At 37.0% G+C, this 25025-nt stretch overlaps 1 protein-coding gene across 2 annotated transcripts in view; it reads left to right on the forward strand.

Moving 5' to 3' along the window:
- Positions 1-25025, forward strand: part of NTN4 (netrin 4) — a 100898-nt gene that overhangs the window by 67577 nt on the left and 8296 nt on the right. The window contains exons 6-9 of one of the 2 annotated variants that reach the window (XM_004675796.1): positions 15250-15463; positions 15823-15938; positions 21690-21758; positions 24226-24396. In XM_004675796.1, the coding sequence (XP_004675853.1) occupies positions 15250-15463; positions 15823-15938; positions 21690-21758; positions 24226-24396 (570 nt within the window). The remainder of the gene's footprint in view (positions 1-15249; positions 15464-15822; positions 15939-21689; positions 21759-24225; positions 24397-25025) is intronic. The other variant, XM_012720697.1, reaches the window with a different exon arrangement.

Genomic DNA, 25025 nt, shown 5'->3' on the forward strand with positions numbered 1-25025 from the left:
AAAGAAATGCCCTTAATATTTACTAAATACCTACAGTGTGCCAGATTTCATGCCAGATGCTGATCGAGATACAGCTACAATCCAAACTTTTCTCCCCATTAGTTCCCACTTCATTTTTATGAGGAAGGTATTATTAAGAAAACAAACTGATATTTTAAAAAATTTAAACTATCTCAGAGTGTGGCTCCATCAACAACATGTACAATGTTATTTAAAATAACAATTTTATTATAATTCTTTCACTGTGCTTACAAAAGCAGAAAAGTAATCTGACACCTAATGTATGGTCCAAAGACCAGACCCATTGGCATCATCTGCCTGCTGATTGCTAAAGACAGAGCTTTGATCCCAGCAAAGACTTACAGGATCAGATAGGCACTTAAACAAAAGTCCCAGGTGTTTGTATCACACTAAAATTTGACAATGTTACAGAATAATTTTCAAATGCTAAATGCATTTTAGTGCTTGCTTTACAGTTAATTTTTTTAAATTAGCCAGAACATTCCATTATTGCCCAAGCATCTAAATTCATCAAGGTTTGCCTCTCTAGCTGTGTGAATATAGATTTAGAATTTTTTAAAGATTTATTTATATTCATTTATGCATACAAGAACTGGAGTGTAGGCCAGAGTTGTGAGGGGTTAGAGGATTCACCAGAGACAGTGTGGGGAGGAGAACAGTCTGATCTAGTGAAGCACACTGCTGAGGGGAGCAGCAGGCAGGACAGAAGAGGTCTGCCATGCCACATGGGTCAGCTCCCTGGTGGGGAGGGGGAGACTGGCAATAGTCAGTCAGACTAACAGACTAACCCCTGTGCCATCAGGGAGGCCTAACTTAATTTTTAATAAGCTACACAAAGCTTTACTGAGAAAACATGAAAATGTTGACAACTGTGTTTCTATAGTACAGTACTTTCCAAAGTTTGAATCATGGAATGTCAACTCCATGTGATATTATTTAGGAATTATATAAGATGAAACTTATAGCCTTCAAATTTAGGAATTAGAGAATTAATCAATGTTTCTTGAGGATTTCTCAGTGTCCTTAATATACTAATGGTCATTATACATGAGCTATATGGCATGTCTAAATTCACCAAGTTTGCCTCTTTATCTGTAAAAGGTGTCTCTGAAGTTTAACCAGAGAATGCTTTACTTACAGAGCATCAGTGGTACATGCTCTGTGGGACACAATAGAAAATGTCGCTACTGTGTACTGGCCAAATCTTATATAAGACTTCAATGGGGAAGATATAGCCTTGAAAATTCCTCTTGGATTTTGTTTGTCATCTCCAAGTGCTTGAGCATAAAACTGTATAAAAGGAAAAATAAACCTTATATTCAGATCAATGAAATAGTTACAAACATAGTATTAACTAGACTTGGCCGATCTACAGTATTGGACTGCCAGCGCATGAAAGTCCTTCTCTCCCTTACATCCTAGTTTGTCTCTTAGGAGCCCAAACCATTGAAAACCTGAAGCAGGGCCCTCCCTGGTGGTGCAGTGGCTTAAAGCACAACATTATGAAGCTATCGCAGCCACTGCAGCAAGAGTTAGATCCCCAGCCAGGGAGCTGACCCACATGGCAGACCTCTCCTGTCTGGTCCCTGCTCTCCTTAGCTGTGTATTTCAGTCAGTCTGCCTGTTCTGCTCCCACCTCTGTTTCTGGTGAATCCTCTCATCCCTGCTACCCCGCACCTCTGATCTGTACCCCAGCTCTGTATGCATAACTAACTAAATAAATATTTTTTAAAAAAGAAAAGAAAACCTGAAACAGCCACCCAGACAAAATTTACTAGAAGTCTATTAATCACACTTGATTAATTCAGGAAACACTTGACTGTTTCCTCTCTGTATTAAATACTAGGTCTCTGAAGATGGAAAGGTCTTCCCTAAATGATCACACATTCTAGATGGGAAGAAATTTACATTTATAATAGCACATTCACTCCTACACACTGTGTGAATGTCAATAATATAATAATGACATTTTTGGAGTATCAACTATTTTTTGTTCACTGCTCAAGGGGAAAAATATGTACTAACCTCATTTCACTTTCACAGAAGCACTTTGATGTAGATATTATTAGATATTATTACTAACCCCAATATATGAGAAAAGTACCATAGAAGAGACATGCAAGTACTTTATGGAGAGTGTTGGGAGTGGGGTGAAGGCAATTAGGGAGAGATTTCCTTGAAGAAATGCCTCTGATAGTTCTTTGTAGCTATTCTTCCTCACAGAATCCATAATCATATGCACAAACCTGTGCAGATCTAGTTCATTCAGTAAGTATTGGCATTCATCTTGGGATTCTGTGTACAGGTAGCTAGCTATATCCCTGCCAACTAAACCAAGTATGTATCAGTCTTATGAATGCTCCAGACTCTGTTTTCCCTTTCATTCTCCTGCAAAGCATCATTCTAATGTTACGGGCCTTATTTGTACACTTTTAGTTGATGGTCATAAATTCCTCAAACCTGAATAAACAGGGTCCTGGTCCAAATCTATGGGCCAACCAATTTATTCCTGTGAGCAATTGACTCATCTCTGTTCTGACTTCCTCTTTATTTTAACTTTAACCATTCTACTGTGAGACAAACAATCAACTACACATTTCCGTAGCTAAGAAATCACTTCTGAGGATTCCAGAGATGTTGTTTGTTTTCTTTAAAGGCTAGTGAAACTGAATTTATTTCTACAACTCAAAAAATAAATTATTTTTAAGGACAGTGCATTTAAGGTCTGTAAACACAAGGGAATAGTGAATCTCTCCAGCTGAACCTAGGGCTGAGTGCAGAAATGAAAACTCAAATTTGCTGGTTGCTAAAGTGCAGAAGTAAGATGGGAGATCTAATTATCACTGAGTACTGAGGCACTTTGAAGGAAACTATATTTCCTATTCTAAAACAGCACTTTCTTTTAAAGCAACTCACTTGAAACTTCTAGTTCCTTATATACCTTTGGTATCCTATAACCTAGATAGATTTTTCTGTGGCAATCATAGGACAAACGAGAGAATAACCCTAGTAGACAATGGCAGGCTTTCTTTCTAGGGGGAAATTAAAAGTCTGTACTTGTAGCGTTGGCCAATTTCTGTGATTAAAATATATCCACCATGGTCACTTTCAAGCTGCCACATTTTTTATCTTTTTTAATTCAGGAGGTCAGAAAGACCCAAATAGACTCTAACTCAAAAGGGGGTGTTTTCTCTTCTTAAGAAAAATCTTACCTTATCTTCATGTTACCCTTTCCTGATCTCAGGCTCTGTTTCTCTCTCGTGAGTGACATCCAAATCTAAATCTGTTTGTGGGTCAGAATCACATGGAACATGTATTGAAAATCTAAAGTCTCAGAACCATGCCTAGATGTGAATCTGAGTCTCCAACAGGGATGAGGACAGAAGTCTGTAATTTTTTGAAAGTATTATCAGTGATTCCTTTTCAACCTTTTGTTCTCCTGACCAACATTTGGAAATGGCTGTCTATACTGGTCCAGTTTCTAGTGTAAGCTCTTCACTTTCGTTCTTAGGTGAAAGATTTTAAACTAATAGTCTACTATAATGTACTCTATTCAGTAAATTGGGCATAACTCTGACAGAAAATCCTAAAGGATCAATAACATTCTGGCTATCCATGTTTTTTTCTGACACAGTGACTGACAGAAATGCTGGATGTATCCATTTCAATTTCCTTCTCTCATTCAAGAAAGGCTTAGTGTATAAACTACTTTTCTCTAAGTAAATTGCTGGTAGAATTCTGATGTCTGTTTTTACATAATAATTATAAAGTATGCACATGATAATTCCATTCAGAGAACTCCATATTATTCATAGTATATAGTTTTTTTGTTTTTTACCACTTTAAGGTGAATTATTGTAACATTACTGACATTTATAATAAAATTATTTTACTATTACTTTGACAAGTTACCTTTACCTCTACATTTACATATTTCAAAGCATAGCATTAAAACACTATAATTAATATGTCCTTATGCTGGACTTAAGTAGTCACTGGATTCAATTCTACTTGAAGTCCCCTTTTTCTTTCTCCCTTCCTTTACCAACAAATGCTATATGAAGCATTTGATGAGAATTTGATTGTGTATGGACTATTAACAGCTATTTCATGACATGAAATTTTCTATAGAAAATGATCTTACTTTAGAATACATGGTTTGAAACAGATGTTTGAAGCAAATGTTTTATAGAACAGAATTAGTGCTCTTCATTAGGAAACAGCCAGTTCTTCCTTTACAATAAACTTCTTGACTTTTATGTCAAGACATGTTTTTTAACTATTGCATAGTCTCTCTCCATAGTTAAAGAAAAATCAGCAAATGGAAAAGAAAGCAGATTCATTCTCCTTCAAAGTAAACAACCTCTTGGAAAACTGACATGCCCTTCCTTCCTCCCTGGTGGGCCAAAATAAATGCAGTCAATTGCCTTTTAGTGGAAAGTGAATAAAAATAAACTTGGTCCCTCTTCCCTAAAACTCAAACCAAGTATTTACCATCTTACTACTTAGTAACTGTTACCCTAACTATTAAACTATCTTTGTCAAGAAAGAGCCCTATCATCCATTCATCCATCCAGATATTTCTCTCTTCTTGTCTCCCCCCCCACCCCCCCTACTGGCTTAGGTGAAAATTGTTGTCCTGATGGAAACTCAATTGCCTTGAAAGAGTGACTATTTCACCACACCTGTTTTTCTTTCACCTTTTCACAATGTTCCTAACAAGAACATTAGCTCTGTGTTCCTATTAGCTTGTACCTCTATTTAACAATTATTTCATTCTAATTCTAACTCATTCTTTTCCTTCAAATTGAATTAAAGTAAAAATTTTAGATTAATTAAATCCAGAATACCTTCGACCACAATGGCACATCAAAGGATTCAAAGGCATCCTCCACTTTTCATCCTTACACCTCTGCTCCAGTTCATCTCAAAAAATGATTATTCACCTAGGAGCATTAGCATTTCTTCCAGCAGTGGCTTAGTGAGCCTTTTCTTTCAAGTTATAGTTTTAGCAAAGCCACACGAGTTTATTTTAAGTCTTATAAGTGATACAGACATCTTTGTTTTATATTGGAAGCAACTGAGAATCTGTACTTAGTAAATGATGACACTAAGGTTTAAATCGATCACATCATATGTTCGAATTCATACAACTGGTCATACGCAAGGCTAGGATTTGAACCCAAGTTAGTCTGAGCTCAAAACTTTGATTCAAAGACCCAAAAGATTCAATGAACTTACGTTCACACTATAGTCTTCATTGATAAGCAGACAGAAATAGTTATTTATATATGCTACAAATATGTTTTACCTAAGTCATGTTTTTTAGTTAAGGTATTTTCGTTTTGAGTCAGACCCTGCTTACTGACAAGTAACCATGTAAAGTTTTAATCTAAAGAACTGCTTTTATAACTTAGTACGGGAAAGAAAGATAAATTCCAAATAAACCAAAAAAGCCATCAAGAAAAGACAGCCACTAATGAATAAATATGAAAGAGGATAAATAATTTCTGACCAACTAGCACATTTTTCAGGAAGAACACAACTTTCTACCAGTACTGAAAAGGGGGATGGGGAGTGGCAAAAAAAATAACATACTTACCTAGAGAACAAAGAGTTATAATTAGATATAATTGGTTGAAACTGAAGAAAAGGAATTTCAGATTGATGAATGTGAAAATAAATTTGCTGTGGTGCTCTAAAAGCATTTTTGGGCGGTGCTCTAAAAGCATTTTGCTGTGGTGCTCTAAAAGCATTTCTTTTTCTACAGTGTTAGAGAAAGAAATTCTATTTCAAATAATAAATAATAAAACTCAACCAACTGAAGCATTAAATATCAAGGTAGTTTTACACTCTTATAGGCAACAGTCTTGTACTTTGAAGAATCAGAATAATCTGTTTTGTTTGGCCACTTTAGTTTCCTATGGATTTGTTGTGATTGTTCTCTTTTGCATTTTCTGTTTCTAGTATCTAAGTACTAAAGTACTAAGTAACATAAAGTATGTTACATATAAAATAAATAAAAACATATAAATGATATGTGCCTTTTAGGAGGTTCATCCAAACATAAAATGATTTTATAGCTGTTGCTTATTGAGAGGTAAATTCATTCACTCAACAAAAAATTGAGCAAAATCCTAAAATGGATCACACGTAGTCCTATGTTTTGGGGATACAGAGATGAAAACATGTACTCTACCTTCCACACCTTCAGAATGTACTAAGGAGACAGAAAGTAGGCCCAAAAAATCATAAAGAGGTTATACCAGAAGCCAGAAGTCACTATGAAATATTTAAGTGATTTTAACTCATCCATTTTTTAAAGCTCAACACACATTTTATTAAGTGGTTTTTATGTGGTAGGCCTGTCCTAATCATTGTGTGCAGTGAACAGAGTCCCTAATCCCATGGAAACAAGCTATAAATAAATTTACCAAGTAAATATATAATTTAAAACTGCAATAAATCATGAAGAAAAGGATACCATGACAGATTATACCAGGGACCAGTCACATTCAAAGGAAAGATACAACATAACTAGAGTCTATAAGGATATTTTTCTCAAAGATAAAAGGAATTAGGGATGACACCAGTTTCTTCTGTTTAGGTGCCTGGTTACGTAGTATCTGAGTGGACTGGGAATACCAGAAATTTTCTTCAGTGACAAGACAATGAAGCGAGATATAACCAGAGTCTTTAAAGCAAAATACAGTGTCCAATGTTATACCAAAAATTTTCCCACAATAAAACTTGTATATATGCTCAAAAAAGTTTTCTTCAGCTCTAGCTGAAGTAGCAACCCAGGAGTATTGGATTGTAAAACATTAAAAGTAGAGAAGGTGAGAGTCTCCCTGTGGTGCAAGATAAAAATCTCAGTATTGCAAAGCTATCAGCGGCAGCTTCTGCAGCACGTTCCATCCCCTGTGGGTCAGGGAGCTGCCCCACATGGCGGAACAGACCTCTTGTCTCACCTGCTGCTCCCCTCAGCAGTTTACATCTGCCCGTCCTGTTGCCCACTCTGTCTCTGGTGAATCCTCTCATCCCACCCCCACATCTCTGGCCTGTACCCCAGTCCTTGTATGCATAAATAAATCTTTTCAAATGATGTGTTTGAAAAAAAAAAAAGACAGTACAAACACATGCAGTATTGCAAATCAGTGTAACCCCAATATTTAAAAAAATAAGTAAAGGGTATGACATTAGTTTTTATTTTGCATTTCTTATTTAAGACTTTGTAGAAGACAGGTGGGAAATCTACTGAAATACATTTTTTTAAGCATCAGAGGCAGGAATGATGGACTCCTAAGCAGACCCCTCTTGTGTGGGATGTACAATTCGTGTGCAATAAAAGTACACACTGCATTTCTGTAAGTGATAGACAAATCTTATTTTAGATTATTTTTGTATTACATTTATTCTAGCATTATTGTATTCAAAATTAACTTGAACCTTGAATATTGTGGAACTAGCTATCTTTGAATACAATGTCTATAATACAGCATCAGATGAAAAATGTTCCCTAGGATAGTAAATCTACTTTAGCAGAGTTTGTCTACATTTTTTTTTTTTGTATAGCTACTCCTCCACTAGCAAAAGCAGCTCATAGTAGAAGTAAAAGAGAAAACAGCAGTAAAAAAAAAATTAGAAGGCTTCATTTTATCTCATATTTAGCTTCACCCTCCTTTCTGTCTAGAGTTGAATCTCAGAGTTATCTCCCTTAACTCCCATTCCCTCTAGGAACCTCAGCAGGCAGCTGGACAGCTTTTGAAGTGGCTTTGATATAAAAAATTCCCCATCAGAGACTCTGTAGGGCCTTGGCCTTTTCAGGAGTAAACAATGTTCCGAGCCTGAGAGGCGCTGTTGAAGCAGCCGCCACGACGCAGGGGTGAAAGGGCTTGACAACAGCTTCTTTCCCAGCCAAGGGTCTTGAACTTTGGTTTCTGATTTTAGAAAAGCTAAATCAAGAACAAATACTTTTAGGGTATTTTGCTGCCAGTATGCTTTTTTACTCATGGAATAGCAAAAGCTGGTACCATCAGGTGATGTTAAGGAGTTCTGGCAATTTAAAAGGGATAAGATGTTAAACTCAACTGGTTGTTTACTCTCTAAAGTGCAGACTGTCCCCTAGAGTTCTAATGAAGGTGGGGAAAAGATGAAAAGGCGCCAATGGTTTCCTTGACACCACTACCAAAGATTTCAGCAGAAAAAAGGAGCCATGATTATCTATTTCATATGCAATGTCCATTTCATATGGGCAAGTTTTACTGGCCAGTTTGGACTTGTATTTGCCTATGTATTATGTTCACATAGTTTGGTGGCTGTCCAGGCTCTTGGCTGACATTAAAATGCAGGGCACCACCCTATAAGCAGAAGGACCATATATCACACCCAGCTTTTTCTCATATGCTGATCCACAAAATGAAAATAATAGCAGATTATTCTTTTTATCCACAGAAAGGAACATGTAACAGGAGAGTAACCTAATTCTAGAGGATTTAAAGTAGTCAAGAAAGTTCTTTGCCACCAAATTCCTCCCAGGTGCAAAGTAAGAAATTTCAGCCTATTTGAAAAACAAATGATTGTTTTTCTCTGTGTTCTCATGCATCATGTTATAACATTTATAGTCCTGTAATTATTTACTTGCATACTTCTTCCTTACCTGAGAGATATAGGGCTGTATTCTTTGTATCTTCAACACCTAGTATAACTCAAATGAACACCAAAGTTCAAGAACTATGGTGAACGTGTGAGTGAATGTATGAATGAATATTAGGCATTTTAAAACTAATTGTTTCATCCAAAGAATAAGCTATTCTCTGAGTATTTAGTGCCACTAACTGGCCAATACATTGTTAAATAAATATAGCATGTAATATTACACAAACATCCCTATGGCATAAATAGTATTATTCTTACACCATCAATGAGAAAAATGAGACCTGAGAAGGTTAATTTCACAATGCCTTATGAAGAATAAGCTTCCTAAAACAGAATTTGAACTCATCTAGTCTAACTCCTGAAGGTTGTTCCTTTACCAACTCTTTTTATAGTCCATTATTTGAAGGGAATCTGTTATGAAAGCTTGTGCAAATTACCATTTCTCTATCTCTTGTGTTTTGAACATTTTGTATTATAATTTCAGGTTTCTTTATAACAGCATATTGCAGTACAGAATGTACTATTTAAAGTTAGTCGTTTGCATTATTAAAGAAACCTTGTGATAATACTTAGGAATTAATTTTAAATTATCTTGGTTTGTCAAGATGGTTGTGAGAATATCCTGGCACAATATCTTTCTTTGGTAGGGAAGAGGCCTAATTACTCTAATAATGAGTGATAAATGGAAAGATTACATAGCTTCCAAATATATCAGGTTATTGCCCAAGTCATCATTTTGACTTTTAAGAGAAACTTAGCCCAACTGTATATGCCAAAAATCATAATGAAGAAAACAATTAAGTTCCAAGTGCACTAACACTGATTGTTTATGTTGAGAATTAAATCTTTATTTTAAGGTCTTAGGTCTAACAAGTAGACAAAACTGAAGTTAAAAATTCATGTCACTTTGCATTATAACTTGACAATCATCACACTTAGGTCAGCACTTGGGTTGCCTTTTAGGATCAATAAGCAGTAAGAAATATATGTTGGATAATCAAAACCTGAACTAGAATCTAGGCAAGAAGAAAATACATTTGCATTTTGGAACAAAATGAGAAGTGTTGATTACATGTATCAGCTATTGCTTGCTAGCCAAGAGACAGGTATGCAAGGCAATCTTCAGTGTGCATTCTGGGAAAGTATGTAGTGAAAGGTGTCAGCCCATCTGCCCGGAGCTAGTTCTGCATAGTTTCCAAATGGTATTTTATCTTTTAATTATGTAAAAAAGTCACAATGACAGAAATCTACTAGTGCATGAGATAGAATCACATTCTTCTCTGGCCATTCCTGAAATGCATGTAGGTTTTAAAACATATGGTAGTAAAAAGAGGTCAAGTCCTTGTAAGGCTTGAAATTGCTAATAGTAGAAAGATTATCTATCTATGCATTATAGATAACCTCCCTTCTAAACTATGAATCTCATCAAGGGCCAGGACTACCTATTCAAATTAGATATGTAGGAGTTTGCATAGTATTTAGCACATAATTCATTAATATTTGTTGAGTAATGATTGCTGCCTCAAAAAAATGGACATTTTGTTTATTACATTTTATTTATGTTTGTTGTTTTATCAATTATATCAATTATATTGTTGTTATATTAATTATATTCTCCCATAGTGATTCTCAACCAAGGAGCGCATAGGAAGGTAGAGTGTTTCACAGATACAAGCTTCAAAGAATTTTTGCAAACTTTTTACATTCCTGCTATTTTGAAAACCACTGTTCTAATGATTATTGATTTTTTATAAATGGAAAAGTATCTAAGCAGAATGCTATACCATTACTCCCTCCACTCCCCCAGCCAGTATCCTCACAGTGGGCACCAATGATCTGATTGACAGTCTGACTGGCCTACTATTAAGTCACGCTACTTATGTGACTTGTGCATTCTGCATTATTCGACATTGTTAACCTCTTGAAACTTTCTCATCCCTTAGTTTCCATCAAATACTTTCTTGATTCTTCTCCTTCCTCTGTACAAGTTACCCCTCCTCTAACTGCCTGGACTATCTGTGTCCTCCAGTGTTCCATCCTTATTTGTCTTGCCATCTCACTCTACTCTCCCCAGGAAATCTCATCTAGTGCTCTCTCCCCCTCTCTTCCCGTCTTAATCCCCACTGGAGGCAACTCTCAAAAGTATATTTGTGATCCCAACTTTTCTCCTACCTTTGGAGAATTATTTCCAGTTTTCTATTATAAATTATTAATGCATCCTTAAGGCACCTCAAGCTTAATATTTCTAATTCTGGACTTGTACTCTTCTTCCTCCCCTCCCCTATCTCCATCCCTAACATGCTCCAGTGTATCTAACCGGTTCTAGCCCTATGTTCTAAGTCTTTGTAATTAATGTGATTTTCATAAATTAAAAATCTTAAACTAAAAACCTGGGGGCGCAGTGGTTTAAAGCACAGCACTGAGAAGCTAAAGCCACTTAGCATGAGTTCGATTCCCGCCTGCCCAAGAGGTGACCACATGGCATGGCAGACCTCTCCTGACCCGCCCACTGCTCCCCTCAGCAGTGTACTTCATAGATCTGCCTGTTCTGCTCCTGCTCTGTCTCTGGTGAAACCTCTCGCCGCCCTTGAGCCTCTGGCCTATACCCCAGTTCTGTATGAACAAATAAGTAAATCTTTAACAACAACAACAAAAAAAAACCCTTAAAATTGTTGCCAGTTTGTTTGTCCCTCAGCAGTGCATTGCTCCTCAGCCAGATGGCCTCCAACTCAGTAACAAAATTTCACCGTTTAACTTCTGCTCTTATTTCTTTATCTACCATCTTAGCCTAGTTCCTTCCTGTTTCCTTGTTTTCCTGCCATCTCCCTACTGGAGACTATTTCACACAACGCCACCCAAGTATCTGTCAAAACTAAACAACTATGTCATAATTTTGCCTTTAAAAAAGTTACTTCTAATAGTTCTTTATATCACTGGACAAAATTCCAATCTCAGGTTAGCCCCATTCAACAATGTGGTTGCAAACCTGACTCTCCATCTTTTTCTTCTGCCTCATCAGCTTCAGCTGCTTTCCTCATAGTGTACAGTCCAGACACTCCAAACTTTTCACATTCCCCAAAGAGGCCATGCCCTTTCGCCTATGATTCCCATAGCCTGGAATGTCCTTCACATCAAACCTACAAATGCTTACTTAGGCCTCTACTATGTACCAGATACTGTACTTGAGCCTAAACAACAAAAATAAGAAGGTAAAGATCCATCAATGAGTTCAGAGGCTAGTTGTAAGACAGCATATAAACAAATAATATACTGCAATAACAAACAAAAATATAGAATATATATACAAAGAGCAGAGGCAGTCCAGAGGGATAAAGCTTAACTCCTTGAAGGGAGAGAGGCCAAGGGAGCATATCAGAGTTGAGATGGGGACAGGCAATGCCAGCACAACCTGGAACACCGAGGCATGAAAGCTTAACATTTTCAGGAAGCACTGAAAGCTTACACTTACAATTGCAGAAATATAATATGCAATGGGGATGAGCTCTATACTAAGAAATTAGTAAACTGGTAAATTTCATGGCATATGTTTTTTTACCACAGTTAAATTTTGTTTCGATTATTTAAAAGAAATGCCATGGAGAGAGTATCCAAAGACCAGGCTGGAACAAGCAACTGCCTGATCCCCCTCCTATCAAATGGAAAATCTCTCATCTGTTAAGATCAGCATAGCTGTGTACAATACCCCTCCACTGTGAGCCCTGTGTGATTGTCTCATCCTGTGTTCCTTTCCTCTGTTCTCCCCTCACACTTCATACAGACCTCTTTAAGAGTGATTGCCACATGTAAGCAAGTTTTTTTGTTTACTCCTGTTTCCCCCAAAATATTATGAGTTCCTTGAGAGTTGGTGCTATTACTTCTATAGCATACATCCTATATCTTTCCAAGATTTGTTTATTGAATGACTCACTATTAATTAACCATAAATCAGACATGACACCAAGTACTTTACATGCTAGATCTCCTTTCATCCTTACAACTACAGAAGGGTTGATGTTGTTATCATTTCCAAATTATGGACAGAAAAACTGAGATAATGAGATGCTAGGTTCTTGCCAGAAGTCACACATTAGTCACTAGCTGAGATTCACAACCAGATGGAAGTCAAATGGAGATTTTAATGATAAAAAAAAACAACCAATTTAAAAAGTTGCCAGAAAGGGCCCTCTCTGGTGGCACAGGGGTTAAAGCCTCAGCACTATCAAGCTATCAGCAGCCATTGTGGCATAAATCCAATCCCCAGCAAGGGAGGTGACCCACATGGCATAGCAGACCTCTCCTGATTTGCCCCCTGCTCCCTTCAGCAGTGTACTTCACTAGGTCTGCTTGTTCTGCTCCTCATTCTGTCTCTGGTAAATCCTCTAACTACCCCCAACCTCTGGCATACACCCCAGTTCTTTTATGCAAAAAAAAAAAAAACCTACCAGAAAGGTATAGGAAAACATGGTTTTTTGAATATTGAGACTTAGCAGGAAAAGTTGGCCTTAGAGATATCAGGCACTGTTCTTTCTGATTTGTTGATGTAATTTCATCATCATGCAATCTCCATGAGAAGTAGATACCTAACTGAAGAAGTATAGGTTTAGGAAAGCTAAATTTCTTGCTCCAGATTACATACCTTTGTGAGAAGCAAGGCCATAAATCAAGATCTCTTCTATCTCACTTGGTTCTCATAGAAAAGTAGAAAGCTGAAGATAAAGAAATTTTGATGTAGAGAGAAGCTTATCCAAAGGACCTTATCCATGAATTATTCTTCAGCCAAGTAATTTGGGTGAATTTAAAAGCTTGGGAAAATTTGGGAATAACCATTGTGATGAATTTTATTTTTGTCAAGGTCAGATAAAAATGAGATGGAGTTAGTATCAGAGCCAAATGAGATAAGAGTACATGAACTTGTGATGATCCTATAAGCAAAATTTTTTTAAGATTTATTTATTTATGCATACAGAACTGGGGTACAGGCCAGAGGTCCAGGGGCGGTGAGGGGACTCACCAGAGACAGAGTGGGGAGCAGAACAGGCCTACTGATGAAGTACACGGCTGAGAGGAGCAGAGGGCGGGCCAGGAGAGGTCTGCCGCACCATGTGGGTCACCTCCAGGTTGGGGATCGAGCTCATGCGGAAGTGGCTTTAGCTTCTTAGTGCTGTGCTTTAACTCGTTGCGCCACCAGGGAGGGCCCTACAAGCACATTTTTTAAACTTTATTTAGCAATTTCTGCTATCTCAGGAACAAAGAAAGTGTTGGGGATTGCCAAACTATGGGCAGTGGGCAACTGCCAGGCTTGGGAGAGAACTGAGAGAGGAGACGGAAGGGCTGTTAATTAGTAGCAAGGAGATGCAGAAATGGCTGAGTGTGAACTCTCGTCTCAGGAGCTGGATAGAATGGCACGTGTCAGTTCAGGCTGCTATAACAAAATACCATCCACTTGGTGACTTAAACAAGAAACATGTATTTTCACAGTTCTGGAGGCTGGAGTTTGAGATTATAATGCCAGTAGAGTCTGGTTCTGACGAGTGTGGTCTTCGGGTGGCAAGCTTACAATCTTCCTGGAGAAGAGAGCTCTGTGCTCTCCATCCCTTCTAAGAACAATTTCATCCTGGGTTTCTTTCATATAACCAGATCCAAGGGCTCCACCTCCAAATACCATCACATGTCAAATACCGTCACTTCCACATACCATATCAATTGGGGGGGGGCAGAAAAATACTCAGGCCAAAGCACTGTGCAAATTAAACTCCATCCAGTCATCTTCCTATAACAAGCCTGAGTTCTCTCAGCTGTACGGACTAACATCACTATAGATTCATGACTACTGCTAACCCCAACTGTGGCTTTTATGCCACCTAGCAATTGTACTTCACTTCCTAAGTCTCTCACTCACTTGTCTACTCTCTTTATCATCACATCTGATGACCTTACTTCCTACTGACCCTACCTTCTCTTGAGTTCTTATTCCCATTCACTTTTAGCTACCACCACTAATGTGCCTTATAGAAAAGCTCCTCGAAAGAATTACCATTCTCACGCTCAAATTCCTCTACTCATGTTTTCTTCTGAGTCCTCTCATTGCTGCACTGAAACTGTTTCTGTCCAATACACTAATGATCTTCATGTTGTCAAAGCAACAATCCATCCCTGACCCTCATCTTCTGGACCTATCAGCATCTGACACAGTTGATGTTGCCTTTATTTTTTGGAAACTGCCTTCCAGAACATTATCTTCTCTTATTTTTTACCTTTCTCAATAACCTTTCCTTCTTTGTCTTCTTTGCTGATTCATTTTCAACACCTTCAACCAAAGGTCATTCATAGTGACTTTAATCTTAGAAGAAACTATGCGGCTCATTTTGTAACAGACAGGCTTTTCTGATTATATCTTCTTATTGGTACCTTTACTAGCTTTCGTTCTCTGAGCAGTACACCAAGTGGACAGAGAAAGCGCCTCAGAGGTCTGCTGGGTGGTGCAGGGTAGCCACTTTGGGATTGCTGGGCCTCATCTCTGCATAGATAATCCAGTTGCTCATGGGTGCTGGTGTATCTTCTTTGTTGTAGGGTGTTCCTGCCATCCAGTTGGATCAGCTGTCCTTCCTTTCAGCTCACTGATGTTCTGCGACCCCAGCAATGGTGACTGCCCTTGCAAGCCTGGGGTGGCAGGGCCACACTGTGACAGGTGTATGGTGGGGTACTGGGGCTTCGGAGAGTACGGCTGCAGGCCGTGTGACTGTGCGGGGAGCTGTGACCCTCTCACAGGTGACTGCATTAGCAGGTGAGTGCATGGCCTCTGCTCTCTCTCTCTCTGGGCCTTTTGGATTTTGTGATGATCTGGTAGTGATTTGGAAAATCTTCTTTGCTGTTAGTAGAGCCAAGATGTGTTTGCAGAACTCTGTGAAGAATTTTTGTCAAATTGCCAAACAAGAACTTTGTTCTTGTGAGATTCTGGAGACAGTCTAGTTCACTTTTGCAAAATAAAGTATTACTCTTAAGCACTTATTTTTCTTCAACATTATTTCTGAAAAGCAAAAGAATGGGAAAGTAGCTGATAAGGTTTAAATCTCGATAAATATGTTCATTTCAGGCAAGTTCCTGGAAGTTCCTTGCTAAATTCATCATTTTCCATTTAATTAGCAGTACAGACACAGACTGGTATCAAGAAATTCCTGAGTTCCCTTCCATGCACAATAAGAGCGAGCCAACTTGGGAATGGGAAGATGAGCAAGGATTTTCTGCCCTTCGACATTCAGGTAAGACCATAGATATAACTAGATATCATGTCTCCAGGTCTGGTGATAGTGAGTAGTAGTTATTTGTAATAAAATAGGAACAATCTTTGAGTTCTATGATGGGACTTTTATAGTGAGTTTCAATAAAGTAGTGGTTTCCATAAGTATGAAACCATTACACATAGCTAAGCGGTACTTCACGGAACTTTTTTTTTAAAAAGACTTATTTATATATGCACGCAGAACTGGGGTATAGGCCAGAGGTGCAGGGGGGAAAGGATTCACCAGAGACAGAATGGGGAGCACAACAGGCAGATCTACTAAAATACACTGTTGAGGGGTGCAGTGGCAGATCAGGAGAAGTCTGCCTCGCCATGTGGGTTAACCCCCGGCCGAGGATCCAACTCATGCTGCAGTGTCACGATAGCTTCATAGTGCTGTGCTTTAACCCACTGTACCACCAGGGAGGGCCTTTATGGAACGTCTAAGTAAATGTTATCAAGTATCTCAATTTTTACCAATCTGATGGGTATGAAACAGTATCTCCCCATTTTTAGTTGCATTTTCTTAATTACTAACAATTACTTTTAGTAAATTTTGAGTTCCTTGGCCATTCGAGATTCCTCTTTCATGAATTTCCTGCTTGTAATTTCCTTACTAATTTGTAGTTCTTTATGAATTTATCCAAATATGTTTACTGAGTACTGCTATTGGGTGTCCATGTTGAAAATATAGTAACTGAACAAAGACAAAAATCCCAGACTCTAAGGAGCTTACATTTTTGCAGAAAAGGATAACTTGTAATCAAATAAGTAAAATACTTAGTATAATGCTATTTAACATAACAGAATTAAAGCAGAGTCAGGAGTAAGATGTGCTTGGGAGGGGGTAGGCTTTTAAATAGGGTAACCAGGGAAACTCCTATGAAATGTGACATTTGAAAGGGGAAAATCCCAGAGTTAAAGAACTACAGAAGTCATAAGGAGTAGAAGATTTAGGTAGAAAATACAATTGTAAAGCCCTGAGGTAGAAATAGGCCTGGTTTATTTAGGAAACGGCAAGGAGACCAGGGTGGCTGGAGCAGAGTTTAAAAACCACAATGTTATCACATTCATATAACTTAGGGCTTTTTAAGAATCAAGTACCAAAACTTGAGAAACACTGGTATTTCCAATCCCATAGTGCAGTAGTTTCACTTACTCTATTTTATAATCATTTTCCTAGTGGTTTTATTGTAATTCACAAAAAGAAAGAAGGTCAGAAAGATAGGTAAAATGAAGTTGTCCTATTTAACTTGTTAACATTTTAAAAAAAAGAAAAAGGAATCTTTCCTAATAATTTTTGCCTTAATTCTACAAAGTCTGAATTCTCTGATTTGAACTTTATTAAGTATGCTTTAAAGATTTATTCTATTTTTCTATCAGTGATTTTCATAAATCTCCAACTCTGTCAATTCAAATCTGTAATAGTGGAGCTTTTAGGACCACAGGATATTCATCAAGCCAATCACCATGTTACCAGGAAGTTGGCAGCACATCCATTAAACACATAACTTGCTGGCATTAGAATGATTCCATCTTCATGTCCACAACAGCTGTTAAGTCTATGATATCCCCAGTGTCTCTGAAATCCATCTGGATGAGCTCCAGATTGAGGAAGATGTTGTTCCATTTCCTGCTAAACACCAATATTCCCCCTGAGTATAAAATAGTGCTTCTGGGCACCTTTTTTCAACAATAAAAAGGAATAATTTGTATTTTAAGTTCTATGACTCATTCTCAAATATTTGTGCCTATCTTCCATAGGGACAAAAGGGGAAAAACCCCCATCCTCTGGGTACTTCTTGGACTGGACTAGCAAACAAATTAACATCAAAGACCAAATCAAAGGGAGGGAAGGGGTGGGGTGAAGGAGTCAAGGAGAGAGGAGGGGATGACTTCATAGGACAACACCTTGCCTCTAGATGTTTGCCCAGCCTTGAGATAGGTTTCTCTGATTAAACATTATTTCTGGAAATGACCCTTCATCTGGGTATTCTTCATTCTTTTGGGTTAACAGTTTCTCCTGAGACACCCAGGGCCTTGAGTGACCTCAACTCCATATGCCAAATGACATGTATCGGAAAAAACTTGACCTCGACATCTTGAGAAAAGCCTATCTAAACATTTTAGGGAGGCTGATCCTACACTATCTTACTTACTATAAACTTTCTGCCACAAAAAAAAGCAGCCTTCAACTAGGAGCATCATGCACTCTACCAATAAGATCCTTTTAATTTCTGCTGCTTCTTGTGGAACCTCACTTCTGAACAACAAAGCCAGTTTTAACTGTTACCATATAAGTACAAGCACTGCTTTTTTAAAAAAAATTCTAATAACCCCCTATAAATAGGTTTTCTCCCCTTCCAGTTTTCTTATAATAAAACATCTGGGTTTAGGCTAAATAACAAAGATTCATTCAAAGTCAGATTTAATGTCTGAATTCTCAACACATGAAAAAGAAGTATTAGAAAACAACCTAAGAAAGATCTTCAAATTATAGACCTATGTATGTTCTTGTAGGTTGAAGGGCTAAAGAGCAGCATATATGTTGAGTAATAATATATGCCCCTTGACTTTTCACTAGTTTTTATAGCTTGGTGGTCACTAGCTCTGGTAGAATTATCAACGGTTGTGAGCCATCCACTTAGGTTACTACAATTTCTGAATGCACAAATTGTTAAGTTTTGATTACAAGCAATATTATTTAGTAAATCACAACAGCTAATTTTTAAGCACCCTTGATTTCTCTTTCCCACTTTTTAATTCTACTGTGACTTTCCACATCTCATCCTCTGATGTCAAAAGCATCTTTAGCTAGAACCAGGATGTGACCTTTTCCCACATCTCTATGTCTATCTAGCCCATCTCACTAGAACCATACTCTGTTTTCTGTGCAGATGTTTTGTCAAAGTCTCTAATTTATTATATCATCTTCATACAGACCTCTTGTTTTTTTCCCTGGCCAATCTGGTTCTCCATCTTTCCTGTTATTTCTATGGTAGCTCAACACAAATTTCTTTGGAGAACCACCTTTCCCCCATTTAATAGTTTTGGAGAGGCCAATCAGATGTTTTTTTTTCCCTGGAATTTAAATCTTTGGCTGGAATTGACAGTCTGAACGTGATTAGAGTTCATGACTCCAGGAGCAGAGCCATAAAAGTGACTGCCCAGTATTTCTCTTACCCAAGTCACCTGATTCTCGTCCTTTCTAAGTTCTGGTTTTTCAGCTTTTCCTCCTTTCTTTGAGTTACTCACATTCCCTCAACATTTGAGTTAAGCAATTGATTGTTCATGAAAAACCCTGATTTATGCAGCCCTGAAATCCTCTCCTCCCAATTTCCTTATTTGTTAGTGGTTCAACAACTCTTTCTACCACTTTAGATGAAAACTTCAAGTTCATTTTTATACTTCCTCTTCCCGTGTCCTTGTCCACCACATTGAAGATTTGTAGACCCTAAATATTTCTTCCTCTCTAGACCCATAATTGCTTCTGAACCCTCATTCTATCTATCTGTTTTAAGGAGAAATACAGTGGAAAGACCAGAGGGTTCAGTTTCTCCCAGAATCCAGGCTTAATTTGACTTTTCCATAAATCAGCTATGCTACCTTGAGCAAGCTAATATCCCCAAGCTTTCATTTGTTTTATTTGCTATTAAGTCTATCTTATAAGATTATTGTATTATAAGATCATATGGGAAAAGGTATCACTCAAATTAGTTACTTATTGTTATCAACTACTAGCTTCTAATTGAATAGAATCTGCCTCCATTATACTTCTATTCTAATCCTTTTGATATAGTATTACTTAATTAATTTCATACATACATGTACTTCAAGTTTGTGTACCTACTTTAAGCTGATAACATTAAAATTCCTCTTTATCGGATTAAATCCAGGCCCAAATTGCATATTAATCTAGATCTTCCTTCAATTCTCTACTTAATTTGTACCCCAGATAAACAGAACAACTGACTCTTCCTTGAACATAGTCTATATGTTTACAATTTTTTAAAAAAAATTTATTTATCTATGTATACAGAACTGGGGTACAAGCAAGAGGTGCAAGGGTGGTGAGAGGATTCACCAGAGACAGAGTGGGGAACAGAACAGGCCGACTGGCAAAGTACACTGCTGAGGGGAGCAGTGGACAGGTCAGGAGAGGTCTGCTGTGCCATGTGGATCACCTCCGGGGCAGGGATGGAACTCATGCTGAAGTGGCTTTAGCTTCTTAGTCCTGTGCTTTAACCCGCTGTGCCACCAGGATGGGTGGCATTTTTACAATTCTTTATTCACTCTTTTATCATTACATTCCTGTCAAATTTCCACCTGTTAGACTTTGAAATGAGTAAATAAAAATAAAGCACTTAAAATAGTGTCTGGTTCACAGCAAGTACTTGTAGGTAAATGCTACCCACTATTATAATCACTCAGTACCTATGAAACGTAATTCATGAGGCCAGGGGGTGAAAGGGTAAAATTATACCTAATCATCAAAAAAAGTAAGAATGAAAATTCTGTCCATTCTGGACTTCGGGAACATAAAGGTGAATAAAACACACCTATTGTCCCCAAGGATCAAAGCCTTGAGAGGAAACATCATAAATATGAAAATGATTTCTGTAAACCATGTGCAAAGGCACATCTCTCATACATAACAAATCTCTCATACATAACAATTATAACATATAATTTTAATTTTGGGAAGAAATTATCCTACTTATTCTTCAAAGTCCATTTCAAATCCTTCAGCCATGACGCTTTTTTTCTATTTTCCTAAAAAGATGACCAAGCCTCTATGGCACCTGTCTTAGAACACTTATTACTGTTCATATGCTTGTGTTATTAACTTTACTGAATTATAAGCCTTAAGAACTGTATCTTGCTCATTTATTTATACTCCAACATATATATATATATATATATATATATATATACAGCATCAAGCTCTGCATATTATACCTGTTTACTACTGCTTTTTATATCTGCATGTTTATCTGCTTTAAAATTTAGTAGCATTGTGCCTCCCTGGTGACACAAATGGTTAGGTCCCAGCACTATAAAGTTATCAGCTGCCACTGTGACACGAGTTTCAGCCAGAGAGTGACCCACATGCTGCAACAGACTTCTCCTCTCTTGCCCGCTGCAGTGTATTTCAGTAGACCAGCCTGTTCTGCTCCCCACTCTGTCTCTGGTGAATCCTCTCACATGCACCCCCCACACACATCTCTGGCTTCACCCCAGTTCTTGTGTGCACAAATAAATAAAGTAAATATTTTTTGAGAAATAAATGAAATAAAATTTAGAAGCATTATATTCAAAGGACTTGCCCCGATTGCTGTGTCTTATTTGGCTTTTATTATGAGCACTAATTATAAGAAGATAACTGTCTTTCCTGTAGGTCTTGTCCATTTAGGTGTTCTTTTCCATTAGCATGGAATATTAATATTAGACTATATTTATCAGAACATCAATTTAAAACATTAACTATATTTTTTCTTCCTTTCTATAATCCTCTTAGAGCAATACTTTATTATTGGGTGAAAGATAATTCAACTCAGAAAGCGGTTCTATTTCTTTTGAATGAATTTTCATGGTTTCTAAGTATCTAGGAATTGTTTTGTTTCAATCACTCAAGCTTTGAAGAGGTGTGCTACCTAAATTTACTTGCTGTTTTTTTTTTTTCTTCTTAGTTTCTAAATAATTAACACCACTTTTCATTTGCTTTCTGCAGGCAAATGTGAATGTAAAGAACAGGTGTTAGGAAACCCCAAGGCATTTTGTGGAATGAAATACTCATATGGTGAGTTCAGACTGAATGCTCCTTGAGAATCTATTCTTGAATGCTTCTGAGAATCTATTCAATCTACTTTGTACTCAAGCTTAGTACAAAGATTTTTAAGGAAATGAGTGGCCTGTTTATGACATTCTTAATAAATCAAAGAGTAAGTTACATAATAATACCAAACAGTATTCTACTCTTGAGCTAAGTTTTCCTAATAGAGACAGTACTGAAAGTCCTGACGAGGACAGGAGCTGGTAGAACAAATTCAGATTGTCCAGCCTTTATAGGAGGCAAACAATAAAAGGGGGATCCTTTCTTATGGGTGTCTTAGTAATCTAAAAGGAACATCTCTTGTCACCTAAACAATTCCCATGCCCATTTATTATGTGTAAGCTTACTATGTAAGTTTAAAGTGGTATTTCACAGTAATTAAGAGCTCAGGCTTCACACTCAGACTTACATGGTTTGATTGCTGATTTATTGGATAGATGACTTAACTTCTCCAGACTTACACATCTGTAAAATAGGGAAGATAACCACCTTTTCCATGAAATGAGATTTTTAAAAATGCACTTAGCATATTAACTTGCATACACTAGGTGCTCAGTAAAAGACAGGGAGGAGAAAGAAGATATAGATTTGGAAGGTACTGAGATCAGCTGGCCTCCTGAGTCTCCTGCCCACTCTCTCTGTCTGCTAAACACACATTTACCTTTCAAATATGAGGGGAAGACAGCATATTGGAAAGATTTTCCCTAAGTAAAGATTGATCCTCTCTTCAAATTTTAGATAATTTGTCTTTCCTATTAAATATATTGATTCCTTCTCTTGCCAACATATTCTCCACTAGTGCCTGAGGCTTTTTATTGTTTAAAATTTATACAGTTATAATGTGCAGTAAAATGAAAAGGAAAAATTTAAACCATGATTCCTGACACCAAGTGTTTAGGTTCTTGATAAGATTGTATTTAATTGCATTATAGATGAAAAAGTAATGTTAAAAATCTCATAAATCTTACCTAAAGTCACATGTATAGTCCCTTTTTTCACCTACCAGCTTCATTAAATAATGGAAGAAAACCTTTAAAGCATATAATATCCAAAAAGAAAATAAATTTAGAGAGAAAAGATTAAGAACTTTTTCCCCCCAAGTTAGTCCACTGAGTGTAAACATTGACTGTTTTCATCACCACACAGATCTGGCAACTTACAGATTGAATTTGTAAACAACCTCGTTGGCATCTTCTCATACAACTGTATTATTTTCTACTTACAATTTAAGTGTTCATAATGATGTAATGATATACCTTAGTCTTATCAAGTGCAGTATACCTATAAATAAAAAAAGTGGTTTCCCTATCCCAAATTCTGGATAAATGGGGAAAAACATTTGCATCATTTGCTTATTTCTTTAACAAATATTTACTGAGCTCTAGTAATGCCTAAAGATCCGACTTTCTCTGAGCTTCAATTGTAGTGGGAAAATAATAGTCAGCATTTGTTGAGCTTTGGCCTGGTGCATGGCACTGTGCTGTGTACGCTGCATGCATTTATCTTATCCAGGTTCTAGTCTCATCTCTACTTCTTACCGACCAATCATACAAATTTGAGTACTTCAATCAACTTCATAAAAATTTGTCTCCTCATTCATAAAACAAAACTAGATGACTTCTTAAAATCCCTTAGAAGTCTAAGATTTGGTGATTTCATAAAGGGGACTGTATGGCCCCAACTGGTATAGGTGTCCCTCCCTACACAGAATCCTCCATTGAGATATAGATAAGCCAGTAAAACTCTTCTCCTAGTGCTGAACATGTTCTTCCTTAGGTCAACTTTCTTCCAATTCCAATTTATTCTATTACTAAATCCCTAGTTAAATTCATTGTTTTAAGTGGAAGAGCATATTAGAATCATGAGTGACATAGTATACTGGAGCTCTGACATCACTGAGACAGCCTTCCTAATCCCAGTCAGTTTGTATTTTATACTAAAGGAAGAAGACAAGGTAATCAATATTAGTTAGTCTCCTTGGGATACTTAAAATATATTCTGTCAATAATATTTTGGTCTATGTCATATCATTGAAAACATTCAGGCATAAAAGTGTAATACAGTTGTTATCTAAATTTAAAAAATTAAAACTGGATAACATTTCTACTTCCTATGCATTTTTGTTCTATTTAGATTTGCTAACTGAATGTGCTTAAGATTATATTTTCAATATGCAAATGTTGGGTTTTTTCTCCTAGCACACAGATATGGGACTAGCATTTGAAAAATGTCTAAAAAGCAAGAATATAGTTAATACAGATAATGAGATGAAGTCAGTGCAAAAATGAATCTAATGACTTTTAAAGCAAAATTCTACATTTTCATCATCAGTAATTCATTTTTCCATTATACTATATAAAATGTAAGTTGTTCAAACTTCAAAAGGGAATATGAAATTCTATACATTTTGACTTTGGGAATTGTGTTGTTACAGTGCTGAAAATAAAGATTTTATCAGCTCATGATAAAGGATCTCATGCTGAGGTCAATGTGAAGATAAAAAAAGTATTAAAATCCACCAAATTGAAAATACTACGAGGAAAGCGAACATTATACCCAGAATCATGGACTAGCAGAGGCTGCACTTGTCCAATCCTCTATCCTGGTGAGCCTTAGACTTTTCTGGCTTAATAACTAACTACCTTGTCTCTGCTAATTTGCTACGTGTCCTACATTCTCTGAATCACAATGTAAATAAACTCAGCAAGCACAACTTTTCTTTTTACTATCCAAATTCTGGGCAAAATCCAAATGCAAATCTTTGAACTAACATCAAAAAATTATTATTTCTCTTCCACATGTTTTATAAAAAGTAAGATATTTAAGATCCGACAATGTAGTAATCTCTATCCTAAAATAGAAGTCTTCTGTGGTTCCAGGTGCCAGTAGCATAGAAACCGCTTTCATGAATTTATCTGCCATAAATACTTTATCTGAAATCTAGGTCCTATTACAGTACACTGGGTAGAACTTGTTCCCAAGGGAAATTCAGATGCAAAAGTCCATCTGTGCAAATAATATTGAATTCATTTTTACTGTTGTATGAGAAGCATCTGTTTCTCCTGGATAGGAAAACAACACTCAAGTTCACGTCATCTTGTTTTTCATTAACTGATCATTCTGGTTTCAAATTAGAAACAGCAGAAACAAACAAACAACAAAAAAACGTGTAACATTTTAGAGAAATGTGGAATGATGGGAAAATTGTACCTTAAAATGTTATGGCACAGACAG

This window comes from Condylura cristata, unplaced genomic scaffold (assembly GCF_000260355.1).
Source record: "Condylura cristata isolate star-nosed mole 26May11 unplaced genomic scaffold, ConCri1.0 scaffold00004, whole genome shotgun sequence".
Classification (NCBI taxonomy): Eukaryota; Metazoa; Chordata; class Mammalia; order Eulipotyphla; family Talpidae; genus Condylura; species Condylura cristata.